The sequence below is a fragment of the Gigantopelta aegis genome, chromosome 14, assembly GCF_016097555.1.
Source record: "Gigantopelta aegis isolate Gae_Host chromosome 14, Gae_host_genome, whole genome shotgun sequence".
Lineage (NCBI taxonomy): Eukaryota > Metazoa > Mollusca > Gastropoda > Neomphalida > Peltospiridae > Gigantopelta > Gigantopelta aegis.
Genome location: NC_054712.1, coordinates 28,743,037 through 28,763,043, shown reverse-complemented (window position 1 = coordinate 28,763,043; position 20,007 = coordinate 28,743,037). Strand labels below are relative to the sequence as shown.

The 20,007-nt window shown below is 34.9% G+C and overlaps 1 protein-coding gene across 1 annotated transcript; it reads right to left on the bottom strand.

Moving 5' to 3' along the window:
• Positions 1-3,655: 3,655 nt before the first annotated feature.
• On the bottom strand, positions 3,656-5,350 carry LOC121388927. The gene is made up of 2 exons (XM_041520474.1): positions 4,898-5,350; positions 3,656-4,433 (listed from the first exon to the last, which is right to left on the bottom strand). Exons 1-2 carry the CDS (start codon positions 5,348-5,350, stop codon positions 4,278-4,280), a joined length of 609 nt encoding a protein of 202 aa, XP_041376408.1. The 3' UTR covers positions 3,656-4,277.
• Between the last annotated feature and the right edge of the window lie 14,657 nt (positions 5,351-20,007).

Genomic DNA, 20,007 nt, shown 5'->3' with positions numbered 1-20,007 from the left:
AGGCTCAGTGAGATGTCCTCTACCAAATAGCAAAGGAATTTCGAATGGAACTTTCACAACAATTAAATCCCTAATTAGCATTTGACCTCTTCTTAAGTGCACTTTCCCACAATATTTTTTTCTTCTTAAATTGGTAATTCTGAATCAGGTGAGCATACTTTACATTTTACATTTGGTTTAAGGATGGAACTTTCACAACAATTAAATCCCTAATTAGCATTTGACCTCTTCTTAAGTGCACTTTCCCACATTATTTTTTTACTTAAATTGGTAATTCTGAATTGGGTGAGCATACTCTACATTTTACATTTGGTTCCAAGGATGGAACTTTCACAATTAAACCCCTAATTAGCACTAATTAGTCTATCTTAAGTAGCCTTTCCCGCAAAATATTTTTTCTTAGGCAGTGGATTTGGGCTCAGTGACATGTCCTCTACCAAATAGCAAAGGAATTTCGGATGGAACTTTAATTCACAACAATTAAATCCCTAATTAGCATTTGACCTTTTCTTAAGTGCACTTTCCCGCAATATACTTTTTCTTAAATTGGTAATTCTGAATCAGGTGAGCATACTTTACATTTTACATTTGGTTTCAAGGATGGAACTTTCACAACAATTAAATAAAGTAATTAGCATTTGACCTCTTCTTAAGTGCACTTTCCCACATAATTTTTTTTCTTAAATTGGTAATTCTGAATAGGGTGAGCATATTCTACATTTTACATTTGGTTTCAAGGATGGAACTTTTACAACAATTAAATCCATAATTAGCATTTGACCTCTTCTTAAGTGCACTTTCCCACATTTTTTTTTCTTTCTTAAATGGTAATTCTGAATAGGGTGAGCATATTCTACATTTTACATTTGGTTTCAAGGATGGAACTTTTACAACAATTAAATCCCTAATTAGCATTTGACCTCTTCTTAAGTGCACTTTCCCGCAATATTTTTTTTCTTAAATTGGTAATTCTGAATCAGGTGAGCATACTTTACATTTACATTTGGTTTCAAGGATAGAACTTTCCCAACAGTTAAATCCCTAATTAGCATTCGACCTGTTTTTAAGTGCACTTTCCCACAATATTTTTTTTTCTTAAATTGGTAATTCTGAATCAGGTGAGCATACTTTACATTTTACATTTGGTTTCAAGGATGGAACTTTCACAACAATTAAATGCCTAATTAGCACTTGACCTCTTCTTAAGTGCACTTTCCCACATTATATTTTTTGCTTAAATTGGTAATTCTGAATCAGGTGAGCATACTTTACATTTACATTTGGTTCCAAGGATAGAACTTTCACAACAATTAAATCCCTAATTAGCACTAATTAGTCTTTCTTAAGTAGCCTTTCCTGCAAAATATTTGTTCTTAAGTTGTGGATTTGGGCTCAGTGAGATGTCCTCAAATAAGTAGCAAAGGAATTTTGGATGGAACTTTCACAACAATTAAATCCCATTTTGGGGGTAATTTCAGTAGCGCCCCCTATTTACTCCCGCACTATATTTACTTAAGAATTGGGTTTCTGTAGTCAGTTAGGGTCCCTCTACACCTCAACCACCTCAAACCTTTTGGAACTCTCGCAACAATTAAATCTCACTTGGCTCCCGGTCTAATATGGTTGTGAGCTTTAAGGGGGTAAGTAAGTATTGTCTGGAAAGTTATAAATTAGGCCTAATATGTATATATATATATATATATATATATATGTGTGTGTGTGTGTGTGTGTGTGTGTTTCCGGTTTCCCGACGTACCCTAATTTTATGTAGGGACCCTGAAAATATTTGAACAAAAAAAGAAAAGAAAAAACCCAGATTTGTAATGTTTTGCAATAATAACACATCTGCAGGTTACGGTTTCTCGGTTTGATTCTATTTAAGCCAGTGCATCACGACTAGTATATCAAAGGCTGTGGTATGTACTATTCTGTCTGTTGTGTGGTGTATATAAAAAATATCTACCTACTAATAGAAAAATGTAGCAGGTTTGAACTCTAGACAACTATACATGTGAAAAGTACAAAATGTTTGACATCCAATAGCTCATGATTAATAATTCCATGTGCTCTAGTGATGTCTTTAAACAAAAGAAACTTTAGCGGGTTTTGCATCCAGTAGTCCCACTCCCCCCTCCTCTCCCAATTAAAACAACACAATTTGACCATAATATATATTAAAACAATTCCTCACCCAACAGCAGATCAATTACCAATCTTGGGTGATTTATAATAAATAGTGATAAGAAATTTTATTATTCATTTATTGTTTGTATTTGTACAGAATGGATTTTATTTTGAACAAATTCTGCAATATTTACATGTACCTTCTGTTTATTGTATACTATTAACCTTAATGACATTTGTGTTTACTATGGTAATTAAGTAGGTACTACCTGTATTGGTATGGGTTTTTTTTTTCCATTTCAGTGTATTGTCACCAAGAGAGTCCCACACTTATTGTGTTAACATTTGTAAGGAAACCCCACACCAAAAGAACAAAAGTAAAGTTGGACATTCATGGGTAAGACTTGTTTTATGCTCCTCTATTATCGCATTATGTTCAAGTATTTGTGATCTTTGACCAGCCCTTTGATATTCTTAGAATTTTCAACTTAATGGTTTCTGCCAGAGGGTACCGAGGTTAAAATTATGTACCCTAAAATCTTGGAAATTAATGGATATATTTTTTTAATGTTTAGATAAATGATAGTAAAAGAACTGCTGTTTACAAATGGTCATGTGCTTGAAATGTAATGTCCTAACCCTAATTTCAAAACATTTCAAACCATAACCACCTAGATGAGACACTTACATCTGTTTTGTTTTTATTACCTACCCTAAATATGATTTTCTTTTGGAGACTGACAGTACTTTTGTTTTTCATCATTATTTTATACCCCAAATTTTAGCAAAGCATAGACATTTTTCTTCTTCTACATGTCATCTTATATGTAGCTTTGTGCAATTTTCTAATAGAAATCAAATAACATCGTCAAAGTTAAATACATTCTTTACTACTTTTCTTAATGTACTGCTATACTTTTAATTTTATACATTGTTTAGTCACACTAATTTTGTTTCCTGTTAAAAAAAAATGTTCTCCTGAAATTAAATTAAACTTTAAATTAATACAACGATATGCAATTAAGTTACAGACTAATATACTTTTTCAAATGGATGTGAAATACTTAACATGTTTGTTTTTATATATTTCAGCAACTGAACCAATAGATGTAGAGTGATTGATTAGATGTCGAAAATGAGATTCTGAAGACTAACTATTAAACAAATTACATTGCATCTTGATATTGAGAACAGAATGATAGAAATAATAGAACAGTTTCAACTGATTATGGTTCTTTTCTTTGTCAATTAATTTCATTGTAATCTCATTTCATGTTGAAAATTGTCTACTGCTTGATGTCTTATTGAAGAGAAGAATAAGACATAAGTTAATAATAATAGGGTAAATTAATTTTTGTAAGTTTGTACACGAGCATGATATTTATTTTCGCCTATTTGTATGTGTGTAACAAAGGTGGTCAGTTAGGTTATGAAAAATACATTAAATTTAAATTATAATTAAGGACAAACACAAGAAATTAATTTTGACTCGATTTATGTAACCACATATAAAAAACTATCAATCAGTTCACACCACAAAACACTACTTTACTTTCTTCTAAGAAACAAGTGGTTATTAATAATAATATCCAAACTGCACTACAAATAGCAGCAATGCAATTATCTAGGAGAAAATTACATTATCACTCAGTTTGAAAGGCTTTAGAAATGAACAAATTTGGCTCCTCTTTCCGAATTAGACCAAGATGGTCATGCAAATGAGACAGAAATCACTTTTTTTTAAAACACTCGATGGGACCCGTTTTTTACGATCATCACATCATCTGCTTAATTAAACTTCGTCCCAAAAGTCTCTATCTTCTTCCCAGTACTCTTGTACTTGTTCCTCTTCCTAGTTTCGCCTACGACTACGATGACTGCTGCGGCGATCAAGTCGGTGTCGTAACTGGCCTATGACCTCTGCACGAAGAATGCCAGTATGGAGTACCAGTGGTGCAGACGTCGGAGGCCGGGTCTGATGTTTCGGGTCACATTTCTGCGAAAAGGCACGTCCTCTTGTTCTGTCACCAGGGCACTTTCTGCGGGGAGATCTTGCTGCGATTCGGTTCTTAAATAATGTTCTGAAAGTGAAGGTTCTGAAACTGAAAGTGAAGGTTCTGACACTGGAGGTTCTGGGTTTGGTTGTTGTCGTTCTAACGTCGAAGGTTCCGAGGTTGACGGGTCTGGGTTGGTCGTTCTGGTGTTTGAGAAATTGAAGGTTGTATTTGAAGGTCTGGGTTGGCAGACTGGTTTTCAGCGATTCTTCGGTGACGGTTTCGAGGTCTCGCATTGCAATATGGCGTCAGATCCTAAAGTAAAGAAAAGTCTGTAAACACTTATCAAGCTTGAACTTTGCTAATGTTTAAAGTCAGATATGTTTAGAATAGCGATTACGATGTATAATTTCGTAAAGAAATATTATCTAAATGCACTACATTACCAAAGTTTTAAAAATACCCTGTAGTCTTAAGAAAAACATCAGTCAATCATGATTTCAGTCGTTACTATATTAATTACTGTCCTATTTATTTTACAAAAGCAATTTCATGTGTTTATTTATTTGCAGTAAATTGCATGTTACTATACTCGTTCTCTTTACCATGTACATGGTGATTCAGCAACGGTTGAGAAGCCCAATTTGAATTCTATGATGATATTACTGATCATTTTTATTTATTGAAATGCAGTTACATGTTTATCAGTAATCTACTTTATGATTGGCTGGGTGTATCTACTTCCGTTTGCGCTTTAAATAGATCAATAAAACACAAACCGTAATTGAGTCTTCATCTTCTTCAATTGGTTGTAGTTGGTCCACCCTCGCATTATCTCTCCTGTTGCCGGCTGGCGGGCCAAACCCGAAATCACCATGCCGTATGTGGGTACGCAGCGTCGGCTCGAACCTCTCCATCCAGACGGTGGCCGGCAGTCCGTCGATGATGGGGTCCTCGGGGTAATTCTCGTGGTCCTGGAAACTGAAACATAAGTTTAACACGGGGCAAGTCACGCCGGGTAGAATGGGAACTTCTACCGCGAAGTCCTGCCAGAGAGCCTCTTCGAAATCGTTGAGTGGCAAGCGGGTTCGTCCGTGGAGCACGGTGTGGTGACTAACACAGCTGATTTCGATTACATCTGACGACTGCAGGGTGTCTTGGAGCACCTCCTCCTCGTGAGAGTCGAACCTGAAGTTATGGACGTTGTAATCGCCCCAGCTAGTGCACGACATGCAGAAGCGAAGTGTTTTCCCTGGGCGTCGAATCCTCTTTACGAAACTTCTTGAAAGACATTGTTTCGTGTCTGTTGAAGAAAGTATTTTATTTAGTGACTCACTCAACACATTTTATTTACGGTTATATGGCGTCAGACATATGGTTAAGGACTACATAGATATTGAGAGAGGAAACCCGCTGTCACCACTTCATTGGCTACTCTTTTCGATTAGCACCAAGGTATCTTTTATGTGCACCGACGGGAATCGATCCTAGACAAACCGCGCATCAAGCGAGCGCTTTACAGCTGGGTTACGTCCCTCCCCAAAATGTCTCTGTTGACAAACGTTCAGAATGATAAATCAAGTCTTGAAAACATTGAAACACTGATTTTGTTTTGTTTTCAAATCCGTTTTAGTTTCTTTCACAAACTTAAAGGGACACACCCTAGTTACGGCTAGTTGTTAACCATTACGGCGTTGTTTTTCGCTATTAAACCCATTTTTTCACAAATAAAATTGCACTTTACTTACCGTTTATTATTTAGAATATACATTTCCATTCACCTGAAGTGTTTTTTGGTAATCCTGGTAATCCTGGTTTTTGTAATACCACAAAATGCATTTTTGGTATTTCATAAAATGGCACGGGCAAGGTTGAGCAGACAAGGTCTAATCTATATTTAGAGGGGATATTTCCATTTCAATGTCACAGACGTTGGTATACCACGTGACCGTTATCATTTTGGTTCGGTTTGTTTTGTCGTGCACGGTTCGCGCAATCAACATCCGATTTGTTGTTGTTCATTTGTGAGATTTTTCTTCACTGTTCGTGAACATTTTCAGTAACAAAGTTCAGACAAGCAAGTGTCTCAATACAAAACGTTACAAAACCTTAAAACCAATAATTTTGCTAAGTCTTACGATATCTGGAGAGGGGATACAACCAGGACAGAACAGTTGGAACATGTCCAGGAGAGGTGAAAGGAACGCACCCCAAGTCTGTGAAATTTGTCGTGATGTAGGCATTGTTGTGCTTCGAGCGACATCTACCGGTGACATCAGAATACTAACTTTCAAAATTATTTCAAGAAATTGGGACATGGGGATTCCCATGGTATTTATCGATATAAAACCTGCTTTTTCACTCCATTTGATAAAAACGTGATCTAAGTGTGTTACAGGTTTGTAGATTAACCAAATTATAATTTATTTTCGCTGTTGCAAAATCTATTGCAATACGTCTCTCTATACAAGGTATGTTTTCGACACACCAGCCCCTGCGTGTGCTGTAACCTCGCCGTGGTGCAGGGGTATAACATTCTCTTTGAGAATGGCCAATACAGCACAAAATTGAAGTTTTGAGTAAAATTCAGTATCCGTAAAATTCTGTGATATTTGTGTTTTTGTACAGTTCTTTACACTGTTTTTGTTTAAGTCTTAAATTTTTATATTGATGTTGATCATCACTTTATTTATTTCCATTACCATAGTTTGACACCCAATAGCCGATGTACTTTTCGTGCTGGGGTGTCGTTAAACATTCATTCATTCATTCATTCGACACACCAGATTATTTTCTACAATAGTGCCTTTTATGTCAGCATATATAACGTGCAGGCAACAATTTACTAACTTGCGATCGCTAAAATTAGCCCAGGAATTTTATTCCCTAGCATTTATTTTGTACATCTTCTTATTGCTCTTTGCGTTACTTTGACGGCATGTACACAATTTATATATAATCTTTTATGAAATTTACTGAAGCATGAATATATGTATTTTCATTATTCATCCATGCATGTTATATTATAAAAAATTAAATATCACAATACGTATAGTATCGCCACCCACATATCGGGATACATATCGTATCACATCCCACATATCGGGATATATACCGTATCGCCACCCACATATCGGGATACATATCGTAACACATCCCACATATCGGGATACATACCATATCACATCCCACATATCGGAATACATATCGTATCGCATGCCACATATCGGGATACATATATCGCCAGCCACCCATATCGTTACGCCTCTATCTTCAACCCGAGTACATTTTAAGCTGTATTAAAGATATTAATTAGTGTAATTTATTCCGCCACATTAACTACTTTTCTTACACACCCGTTGGTGAGAATATCATTCATTATTTTTGATAACACATACTTGTTTACACATGTACGTGTGTTAACAATTTTAAGACATACGACTGGCTGCTCCTAGGTGATGGCTAGGTCACCAATGCCATACATCCAATGAAAAAACAGCACGATCGAAATCGATTAAACTGTAATGTATAGTTAATCTGTGACGCGTACGTTACCTACAAGTATAGTCGAAAAAGATGTCAAATTTTTCTTAAAACCTGGTTTTTGAGGATATTTAAAAAATAGAATAATACGTTCGTGTCTAGTAGATACCATTTATCTTACAACTCGTTGTTTAAAAACATATAAACTCTCTTTCGCTCGTTATATACATTTTAAAACATCTCGTAAGATAAATGGTATCTAACGGCCACTCATGTATTATTCTCTCTAGACCTAAACAAACTTTATATCCACTTTCCCATAGATAGGATCCAATAGTAAATATATCACTACCTTTGGTGTAGGCGTTATGAGGTACTAGTTGGGATGCGGAAAAAAAAACGAATCTAGTGATCGTAGAACTCATTGCGAGCGGTCTAATACGGAGCCACATCATACGACGCCATATAACAATTTTTAAAAAGTACGTTAACCAGTAAATATATACATAAAAATTAATTAAGCACCACCTGAATTGCATTGCTGCAAAAAAAAAAAAAAAAAACCGTCTAGAAATAGTTGTCCGTGCCGACATTGATAGTTTTTATATATTGTGTTTCTACTGGGTATTTAGCGAGATGATATGAATAAATTTGTTTTGAAAAGTACATCAGTGTGATTGTGGCTACATAGTTAATTACCATACTTGTTCTTGCATATTTACTGGTTTTGTCTTTTCCCCTAAAACACATTAAATATATTGATGTAGCGATAGTGTCACTTTCTGTCAATCGTTTTCACTATTCTATATATACAAACACAGAACATTACTTTTAGTGTTTTTGTTTACGATTCACGAAATGTTCACAATTACGTTATAATTAGGTCTATATAAGCCACACGGAAAAAACTAGATCTGCTTAATTAATTTCCAGGTATATAGACTAAAATGTCTCCTTACCTATCTATGCAGGGAAAGTGGGGTACGCATCGTGAATGGGCGAGTTGGCAAAGATAAAAATATAGGTCAATTCACTTGCGTTAATTACAATGGTCGTAGCGTGGTCGATTATGCAATAGCGTCCAAAGAGTTGTTCCATTCATTAATTGACTTTGCAGTGCACGACCCAAGCGCATACACTGATCATTGTCAGTTGTCATTGTCACTGAATGTGAATGTATATATTAATAATATGCATTAACTACAGCAGTAAAGGACTTTAAATTTAGATGGTTGCCAGAAAAAGAAATTGAGTTTGTCGATAAACTTTCATCTGATGAAATTATCGATAGATTAGATGAACTTGAATACAATATATTTTTACAAACTGATTTAAATGCTGAATTTGTTAACCAAACTGTTATATTTTGTAAATATTATTTATGATGTAGCAAAACCCATTTTTTCTACAAACGTCATACGGTGTTACTCCGCGTTCCCAAGTAACTAGACCGAGACCTGACTGGTATTCGGATGTCTGTGAATTTAAACGCTGTTTATTTCTCAGGTTACTGAACGAGTACAGACAAAATGACTGAAGAAAACAGATTGTTGATGGTACAAGCGCGCACTAATTTCAAAGCAAGTGTAAGACAGTGTAAACGTGACTGATTGTCAGCCAATTATTATTATTAGCAGCCAAACGTAATAACGTCAAAGAATATTGGAAATTGTTGAAAGACGTGTCATATATAAACTCACCTAATATAACTAGTAATGAATTTGGGAGGTATTTCAAACATGTGAATAATCCGTCAAGTGACTTTCAGGTGATGTTCGAAGAACTGAATATTTCTATTGATTGCGCTGAAATCATGAACGCTATTAACCAGTTACATACTTAAAAGAGCAGCGGACCAGATCGTGTTATAAACGAGTTTCTAATCAGTGGAAAAGATATACTATGTTCTTATATGTGTTCTATTTTTAATGCAGTTTTCAAGTCTGGCCACTTCCCACAGTCATGGGAGGATGGTTACATAATACCACTACATAAAAAAGGAAGCATAAATGATGTTAATAACTATCGTCGTATTACCCTACTTAGTTGCCTCGGTAAACTTTTTACAAAAATATTGAACAATCGACTTAACTGTTGGGCTGAGAACTATTATATATATGTTGAAGGACAAGCTGGATTTCGCACAGGCATGGGACCAACGGATAATTTATTTGTATTGCATTCGTTAATAACACACTTCGTGAACAGTGGAAAACAGCTTTTCTGTGCATTTGTGGACTTTTCTAAAGCTTTCGATTATGTAGTGAGAGACAATTTGTGGTATAAATTAATAAAGTTAGTAATTAGAGGGAAAATGCTAAATATAATACGCGATATGTATAGATGTACAAAATCCTTTGTGACGGTTCATTGTCAGAACCTTTCCTATGTGCAACTGGTGTTAGACAAGGGGAATGTATTTCTCCGTTTTTATTTGCAATGTATATCAATGACCTAGAAGAGGAACTAATTACTAAAGGTGTAGATGGAATTGACGTAGGAATGATGAAACTATTTATACTTTTGTACGCAGATGACATAGTTTTAATGGCTGAAAGTAAAACTGATTTACAATTGTGTATAAATACTCTTCATGACTACTACATATGTTGGAAACTTAAAGTTAATATCGAGAAAACTAAGATTATGGTGTTTCGTAAAGGAGGAAGACTGTCTAAAGATATACATTTTAAATATGGAGATTGTCTACTTGAAATTGTTAATAGACTTTCTTATTTAGGAGTAGTGTTTACCCCAAAGGGATCGTTTATTGAATTGCAGAAAACGTTAGTAGGTCAATCACAAAAGGGCATGTTTCAGATGAGAAAATATTTGAATCCATTTATTTCTTTAAAACCAAGTCATGTGTGTTGTATTTTTGATAAGTTAATATTTCCTATCTTATGTTATGGATGTGAAGTCTGGGGGTTTTAGCCCGGTAACATACATAGACAGAGTACACCTAAAATTCTGTAAACAACTGCTTGGGGTTAAACAGAATTGTCAAAACGATTTTGTATATGGTGAACTTGGTAGATTCCCTATGATCAAAAATAGACACTATAGAATTGTTAAGTTCTGATTAAAAATTATAAAATCCGATAATAGAAAATATGTCAAAATGTGTTGCGACATGATGTAATTTGACATTGTTATATTTCCTAACAAGATTAACTGGGCCATAAATGTGAGAAATGTATTGAATGAAACCGGCTTCTCTGAAGTATGGTTGAACAAGGAGTTACAAACGAAGTACATTTTTTAAAATTATTTACACTGAGATTAAAAGACATATATATATACAGAGCTGGCGATCACGACTAGTACAATCTACAAGAGCTGTATTATATCGTAATTTCTCAGATACATTTAGTTATAAGCAATATTTAGACTGTGTATGTTGAAAAATTTAGATTTGCATTGACTAGACTTCGTGTATCAGCACATAGGCTATCTGTCGAAACCGGAAGGTGGGAAAAGCCAAATGCTGTATTACTCGAAGACCGAGTATGTTATAACTGTAACGTTATTGAAGACGAATACCATTTTATACTTATGTGTCCTGTTTATAATACCATTCGTAGAAGATGTATTCCTGAATTTTATACAAGAAATCCTAGTATGTTTAAATTTATTCAATTATGTAACAGTGAAAGTGTTCAGTTATTGAGGAAACTAGTTCTGTTTTGCTATAGAGCATTTCAACACCGAAATAATATATTATATAATTAATTTAAAGCTTCTCCAGCATAACTCATGTATAATATTAATATTATTTGTGTGTGTCTATATCCTAAATTATTTAATTGTGTTGTATTAATTAGCTTATCCTCTTATTATTATTACATTGTTAGCATTTATATAATGAAATGCATGTATATATACACCTCCTGTTTTATAATGTATTTACTTAATGTTATTTTGTATGCTCAAGGGCCAGTTGGCCTAATGCAATAAAGAATAACATATATTGTTCTTTAGAAAAGCATGGTCAGCTAAAACAGCTGATACCTCAGCATTTAAGTTCACATCAAACAGGCGTGTTTGCAGGACATTATGCAGTGTGTGTGTGTGTGTGGGGGGGGGGGGGGGGGGTGATCTAAATTGGTGACGAACTTTCTAGGGGGAGTTCGGGTCATGCTCCCCCGCAAAATATATGGGAAAAAAATTAAAGGGACATTCCTGAGTTTGCTGCAAATTTTAAGATGTTATCGACTAACAAAGACTTTTTAACGATTGTAATTACATATCGAATATATTTTTCTGCATAAAATATTACGATTTTTCGTGAAGTTAAAAAATTTAATGCTATTTTACTATTGCCACACGCTGTAAAACTGACGATTTACCCGTGCGCAGTACTATTGGCAAACACAAGACTGGATTATGCGCTTCACGGTAAACCAAATGGTCACATGGTGAACCAATCAAATACTTCTCGAACGTAGCAAAACGTTTGCTAGCTGAACTTGGGGCTGGTTTACTGCTTAGTCTGTTGCGCCTGCGCAGATGGAACAGGGTTTTTTTTCCCAGGAGTAAATTTAGCCAGCGGTTTGTTGCTAACGCTGGTCTTGGAAGACAGATTTTTACGCTACACATTAAACCGAATGATCATTTTGGGAACCACCAGTCAAAATATGTTTGCAAACGTTTAGCAAAAAAACCCGACTGACTGAATGTTGCAATGTTACTTTATTTCCGCTGTGTCATACGCACACTTCAATTTGCAGACGACGTTAAACTGTCAAAGAGATGATAAAATAAATGTTTACGTTTTGTGAACCCTAAGCCTTGTTGAATAAAGCAGTGCACTTAATTGTTGGACAATCATGCTTTATGTAGTTATTATAATTGTAGTCTTTACTCCTGATGTGATTTTTCGCTACTAATATGTTCAAGTTCAAGTTCTTTATTGCCTTAAGATTTACATCTTATTAGCATTAATAATAACATAAATATAAATACATCTATATACAATATGTACAAACAATGGTGGATAATAATAAATAATATAATTAATCATTCAATTACTTAATTAATCAATAAGATAATTAAGTAACATCGAATTAAAATATTTAAATGATCAATACATACTTATAAATAACAATAATTATATTTCCCTATTCATTAAATTACTATAAAATTACACTATTTTTTTTATTCTATTTAATTAATTAAAGAATTCCTTAATATATTTGCCGTTATTAGGTATTTCCCAAGATTGTTTAGGTCTTTATTATTTCCAGTGGTTAAAAGTTGTGAAAGTTTAAAAACGCTGGGTCGCATATAGTAATAACTTTTTATATACTTTTTTCTTAGGTCGTAATATTGTGGACATTGCAATATAAAATGAAACTCATCTTCTATCTCATTACTGTTGCAAAGTGCACATACTCTTTCCTCTCTGTATCTACCAGATTCGATATTTAATTTATGTGCACATAATCTCATTTTGGCTATTTCTTTTAAATATTTCCCTTCTAATGGCTTAGTAAGGTAAATTTGTAATTTAAACTCGTTTATCAAATGTCGATGCAAAATGCCCTTAGGCGTGGTAATTAATTTACTAAAACAATGTTGTTTAAAACTATCGCATACTCTTTCCTTAATTACATTAAAATAATGGTCCTCAACATAGGTTAGATTCCATATATAGTTAAGACCCAACATATTAAGTTCCCTTATAACATTCGTTAACCAATTATCTTCATTCTCATACATTTCATCATATACAGCTTTTAAAATACAATTACTAGTATTACGTAGCTTTATCCAATACTTGAAGATTCGAAGTTTTCTTATTATTTGTAAAGGAAATCGACCTAATTCACTGTAAACAAATTCAGTACAAGTTCCATTCCGTACACCCAGAAGCTTCTTACAGAATTGTATATGAATCTTTTCAACGTCCTGTGCGGAATGGAAACCCCATACTTCAGACCCATAACTAAGTATACTATTCACATAAGTATCGAACACTGATAACATGGTTTCAATATTAAAGTAATTTTTACTACATATATTGCGAATTGAAAATAAAGCTTTGCGTCCTTGTTCTGCGAGTCTTGGCAGCGACTGAATTTTCCGTTATAAAAGAATAATAGGCCAAGATATATAAATTCATTTACAACTTCTAAAGAACTACCGTTATAAGACCATTTTTCGTTTTCCCTTTGCCTCCGTTTCTAAAAACAACTATCTTTGTTTTATTAATGTTTACAGTTAAATCCCATCTTTTGGAATAATTTGAGAGAGCATTAATTAGTTTCTGAAGTCCTGGCGTTTCGGCTAAAAGAACCATGTCATCAGCGTACATTAATAGGAAAATATTTAACATTTGAATCTCAACATAAGGGCAATTATCAGTTAAAAGATGCATTTCACAATCGTTAACATACAAAGAAAATAGAATCGGAGACAAAACCTCTCCTTGAAATAAACCGTTCTTACATATGAAGAAATCTGAAAATACGTTAGTATATTTTACACAGCATTTAACATTAGAGGTCATCCATTTAGTACGTAAGCACAATTTTCCGATTTTTTGCACACCGCCCCCCCCCCCCTCCGTACGCCAGTGCCCACCCCCCCCCCCCCCCCCCCCCCCCCCCCCCCCCCCCCCCCCCCCCCCCCCCCCCCCCCCCCCTTGCGTACATACGCAAAAGGTCGTCAGTCCGTACCAGTAATTGTAGACAATGCCACCGTCGATGTCATCATGGTATACTATAATTAATGAATACTGCTCATTGTACAAATGTATTAAACAACGCTTGACGACGAATAAAATGTTTCTAAATGTATTATAAACCGGAACGTCTGCTCTGTTTTAATTACAAAAAAATTCAAATCATGTTTAATGATTTAATCACAAAACTATAAAACTGGAACTAACTCGGAACTATAAACCTAAAAGTTGGAACTTAGTACCAGTAGGTACAACTTTTTGGGGCACATGACAACAAAATATTGATAAACAATAGGACTGCCTAGATCAATGAGAAAATTTGTAGTAGTATTCATCCAATGCCTCCCTAGGTACACCAAGGGCCTCAAAAATATTTCTGTAGATCGGCGGTGCAAAATCAAATTAACTATATATATATATTTTAATTTTACCCTAATAACACTCCCGCCGTACGCAAAATGGCTCTTAAATTTTCAACCCCCCCCCCCCCCCCAAAAAAAAAAATGCGTACGTACTAAAAGTATGCCCCCTTATCATATAAAGATCGGATAATAGCAAGCAATTTACCCTCGATTCCCTGTTTAATAATTTTATACCACAAGTTTTGTCTATTAATAAAATCAAAAGCTTTTCTGTAGTCTACGAAACAGCAGTATAGACGTTTTCGATTCTTCAGTGTTCTTTGGATTAATGCTTGCAGTATGAAGATAGCATCAACAGTTGACATTTGTTTTCGAAAACCAAATTGTGCATCTGTAATTACATTATTTTTGTGGTCAAAATGTAGTAATCGTTCATTTATGATAGACGTAAATAGTTTTCCCAGGCAACTAACTAATGTAATTCCTCTATAATTATCTGGATCGTTAGCATCTCTTTTTAAAAACAGGTACAATACACCCAACTGACCAACTGTGCGGGAAGTGACCTGATTTAAAAATATTATTAAACAACAATAATAGGCATGGCATCAATACATTAACACAGACAATGAAATATTCATTTAAAATATTGTCATATCCACTTGCTTTGTCCTTCTTTAACTTGTGTACAGCAGTATATATTTCATGATCAGTTATATCACTATCTAGTTCTGTATACACCGAGACATGCGCACAACTATCATAATTTGAAAGGAAGTCCGTTACGTCATTGTTAACGATTGGTTCTTTTGAAGCTAGATTTCTGAAATGTTTATTAAAGTCGTTACTACTCAGATCCGAGTTGGTACCTTGTTTACGTTTTTCAAATTGTTTATAAAAATGTTTTGGGGTTATGTTTTCGCAGAAAATTCAACATATTGCCTTGTTGGCATTTGTATTTTCTTTTTAATTTCCGTTCTAATGGTTTATATATTTTTTTCACACGGCTAAGTTCAATACGATTATCGTTCGTTTTATTATTATTAAACAGTCGGATAGCGTCTCTATATTCTGCGTATCTTTGTTTACATATATCATTAAACCATGGTTTATTGTCAGTTTTAACCTTTTGTTGTTTGTTTCCACCCTGGTTAGTTGTGTATGTTGTGACTGAACAATGTGGTAATATAAGTTTGTTTAGTTCATGTGAGAAAGTATCTACACTTGCATCTATACTTTCCTGACTGTTTTCGTTTATGGTACACTTTTGTAGCAATTGGGTTATGTTTTCATTTAATTTCAAAATAATGACTGCGTTATTCTGATCATTCCATTTAACGTTAGTATATGTGTATGGCTGCTTGTCTGGTGTCTTATTAACTAGATCAATGAATGGACAACAAACTGTAAAACAAATTGGTGAGTGATCCGAAAAATTATTAAACTGTCCTGACTCGAACTGTTGTATTAATTTCAAGCACTTTTCACTTACAAGCAGATAGTCTATAAGACTAGTGCCATTAGCATTGTAAAAAGTTATGTTACCATTTGTATCGCCAGAATGTCTACCATTAACTATTCGGAGACCACTGGTTTTACATAAAGATATAAGTTTTCTTCCAAAATGATTAACAGTTATGTCGTCACTGTTTCGCGGTGTGATATCAGTATCGGGAATGTAATCGCAAACACTTGACAGTATATGGGGCTGTCGATTCAGCGAGTCGATCATGAACAATAAAGTCATTTTCAATACCAGTACGACTGTTAAAATCGCCAACAGCAATAATATCTCCTAGCTCGGCATATCTACCTATAGATCTTCCAGAGATACAAATAAATCAACATCAGTTATCTCGTAATATCTACTGTTAGCAGGAGGTATATAGTTTACAAAAATGTACAAATCTCTATCTCTCTTAGGATTAATGGAAGCACTGTTTTTAATTTTAAGTATAACAATACTATCACATGCTTTCTCAATGATAGAGCAATAATCTTTAATACAATCATTTATATATATTACTATTCCCCCTCCTTTACCGTGTTCTCTGGGTACACTGTATGTTATGTAGTTGGGTATTGATATATCACTGGAGTCAGTCCAACATTCATATAAACAAATGATGTCATGTTTACAAATAATATCTAAAAATGCAGTTTATCTGCAATCGACCTGCAAATGTTCCACGATATTATTGACAAACCTCCATTCGTGGATTGCTATGCACTGTCAACATTATCGCGTGGTCCAGGTGAAGGCTGTTTCTCGGAGGTTGGGGTGGACCCTAAGCCTCGTTGAATAAAGCAGTGCACTTAATTGTTGGACAATCATGCTTTATGTAATTATTATAATTGTAGTCTTTGCTCCTGATGTGATTTTTCGCTACTAATATGTAGGCTTACTTTGATTTAATGACGAATAGCGACGCATGTCGACACCAGTCACTGAGTCAATTTACGGACTCTTTAATTTGTCACAACTTATGTTAGTTCAATTTTTAATTACATATTGTAGTCTGAAACGGAAATGAAACGGAATTTACAAAACCATGAAACGGAAAATAGCTTCTTCTGTTTTTTTAAACGGAAAACCACTGAGTCATACTTGTTCTATTCTTGGCCAACAATTTCACCAACTATATACATTACAAGTGGACTACATTGCACACTTCTGTGGTAACAAACTCTGGCCCGTAGAGTCCCTCGTGTTCCCCCATTACTGAGTGTCTGTAGCTCTCGATAAACTCCCAACTCCTACTCTGTCAGTTCCAACGCCTACTAGTACTTCGTTTTGCAACCACTGATTAGTGGTTGTATATTAAACGTGTTTCTGATCGTTCTAATATTTGTGCTTGGTTAAATTTCATTTTATTTCCCAAAATATAGTTTTTTTCGTACGTTTGGGCTTCTTACAAATATTAAAGTTACATTCTCTGGTTACTATATTATAACATCATGTACAAATGTGAAATACAAGCTCAAATCCACTTAAAAAAGTCGTGTGTGTTCGCTATGAACGGGTATCGTCAAACGTATACGCTTGATTTGTCGCCTGTGCCGCCATTGCTCGGCAAAGCACAAACGATAGTCTGTTGTCAGTTTCAGTTAACACGTGCGTTTGCCGATTTCAAATTGTAGGGTTCGTCTCAAAAAATTAAAACAGAAATATTGTGCTGTACGAGGAACGTTCGGTTGAGGATACGGTACTAGAGTCTTTAGTTAAAACCGGTTTGATCTTGACAACGTATTATTGACAGTCGTACCTTCCTATTTCAGAATTGATATTTTATAAAGTGTTAGTAGAACTTTCAAAGTTTAGTTTGTATACTAGTAACACATTAATCATGTATATATTTTTAAAATAAAATATACTAAAGTAGACAATGAACGTTTTCACGTCTTAATTTTACGTGTAAAAATCGACAAATTCAAATAAATATTATTTCGTTTGGAAAGGGTAAAGTGTGTGTGTGGGTGGGTGGGGGGGGGGGGGGGTGTTTAACGATGTCAAAGATAAAGCATATTGGTTTAATAATAATCCGACCCGATACAACCGTAAATAAAATGTGTTGAGTGCGTCGTTAAATAAAACATATCCTATCCTTCCTTCCATCTGCTGTTGGATGTCTAACATTTGCTAATTTTGACATATAATCTTAGCGAGGAATCGGGTGCAGGGGGAGGGTATTGGAGGTCGAAACCCTTACTTGCCCAAGCTTTAAAAAAAATGAAATGTATTTTTTGGGGGAGCATGGCCCCCATATAAACTTCGCTCAACAGTCTATAACCCCAACCCCGCTGAAATCCCTGCACACGCGCCTTGGAAACCCGCTACATTTTTTTTTAGCAAGCGATCGTTTATATGTACCATCCCACAGACCATGGTCTTTTTGTATACCCGCCGATGGGGATCGACCCTAGACTGACCGCGCATTTCCAAAAAACCATCTTTTTAGGTCTAAGTAATTAATAAAAATAACATATGGTCTTGAAAAATATTTCGTAAATCGAACACAGTACCCTCTTCCTCTACCCCTAGAGCGTTACGTAATTAGTAACGGCCCCTTACATGTAACGCGTATTCCAACAGCTGGCCAATGTCAAAATTTCAAGGCAAATCCCCCACTCCCCGACCCCTGGAAAGGCGTTGTACCATACCATAAATATGTTTTGGAGATATGAGACGAACCCTGAATCAAGACAGTTAAAGGAAACATGTCACGTAAACCATATTTGGCACCAACCATGTACAATTAATTATAAATTGAATCACCTAAAAAAAATGTTTATAAAAAATTAATTACTTAAAATATCTCCATAAAAGAACCCCAGATACGAGCTCTTAGCGGAAATTGCCGATCTTTAATGAGCAGGGCAATCACGAGGTCCGTGACGTCAGAGACGCGTCGCTTGATCTGAAGCCTTACACTTAAAAGCATTAGTCCGTACCACTCATAAAGAATCTAAGACTTGCACAGCTTACCAAAACAATGAGTGTTCGTTCGCAAAACGTTTTGCCGTATCAATATGAGCTGTTAGTAAATGAAGAAAGACACACATTTACTTACAACAGTGATACTGAAGAAAAAACGGATAGCGAGTCGGAGGGTGGAGAAACTGATGGTGCCAGACCAGACCGGTCGACCAATTTACAGCCCGGAGCCCGAAAGTAACCCGGAGACAAAACCAAAACTCGGATGCTAATGCCGAGGTGTATACTGTTCATATTTAGCATAAAGATACACCTCGATATGATGTATTTAAATATGTAAAAAATATAAATGTAGGACAAACATTTTTTGGTGGGTTTTTTTTTAGAAAATATCGCATTTTTTATGTTCGGGCTGTACATAATAAAATCTGTATGCACAGTGTAAACAAACGCTCTAATTTACGACAAGGCGCTTCACTTTCATTAACCTGGCTTGTAAAACAACATAAATGACTTGAGAGTATAATCAACTTTTAAACTAAATATATTTCTATTTGCATCAATAGAACGAAATGGGGTTATAGTATTTTTCTCTCATAAAAAAGTAGCATATTATTAGGCCTATTGGTAGGGTGCGTTAGAGTAAAAACGACCACTCACGATACCCAAGTGATAATTTTCTTTTCTTTGGTACTACGTAATTGGTCAGTTTTGTAATTTTAGATGGGAAAGTCTACTTAATCAAGGGTTTTACAGCATTATTTACAGTAATGAAGCAGGGCGGCTGATAATGTCCATTAACATTGTACTATAGTCGCGATAGGTTACGCCACAATACCCTGTGATCTTAAAAAAACTAGCACGTATTTTGTACGTATGTCTAGACCGTGGTAATCACTTACCTGGTAGATACCCTGCAATATA

Bases quoted from the DNA above. Each gene is read 5' to 3' on its own strand.
- LOC121388927 (XM_041520474.1), bottom strand. From the start codon at position 5,350: ATGTCGTGCACTAGCTGGGGCGATTACAACGTCCATAACTTCAGGTTC. The intron at 4,434-4,897 runs GTTTGTGTTTTA...TCTTTACTTTAG, and splicing joins AAGATGAAGACTCAATTACG to GATCTGACGCCATATTGCAA.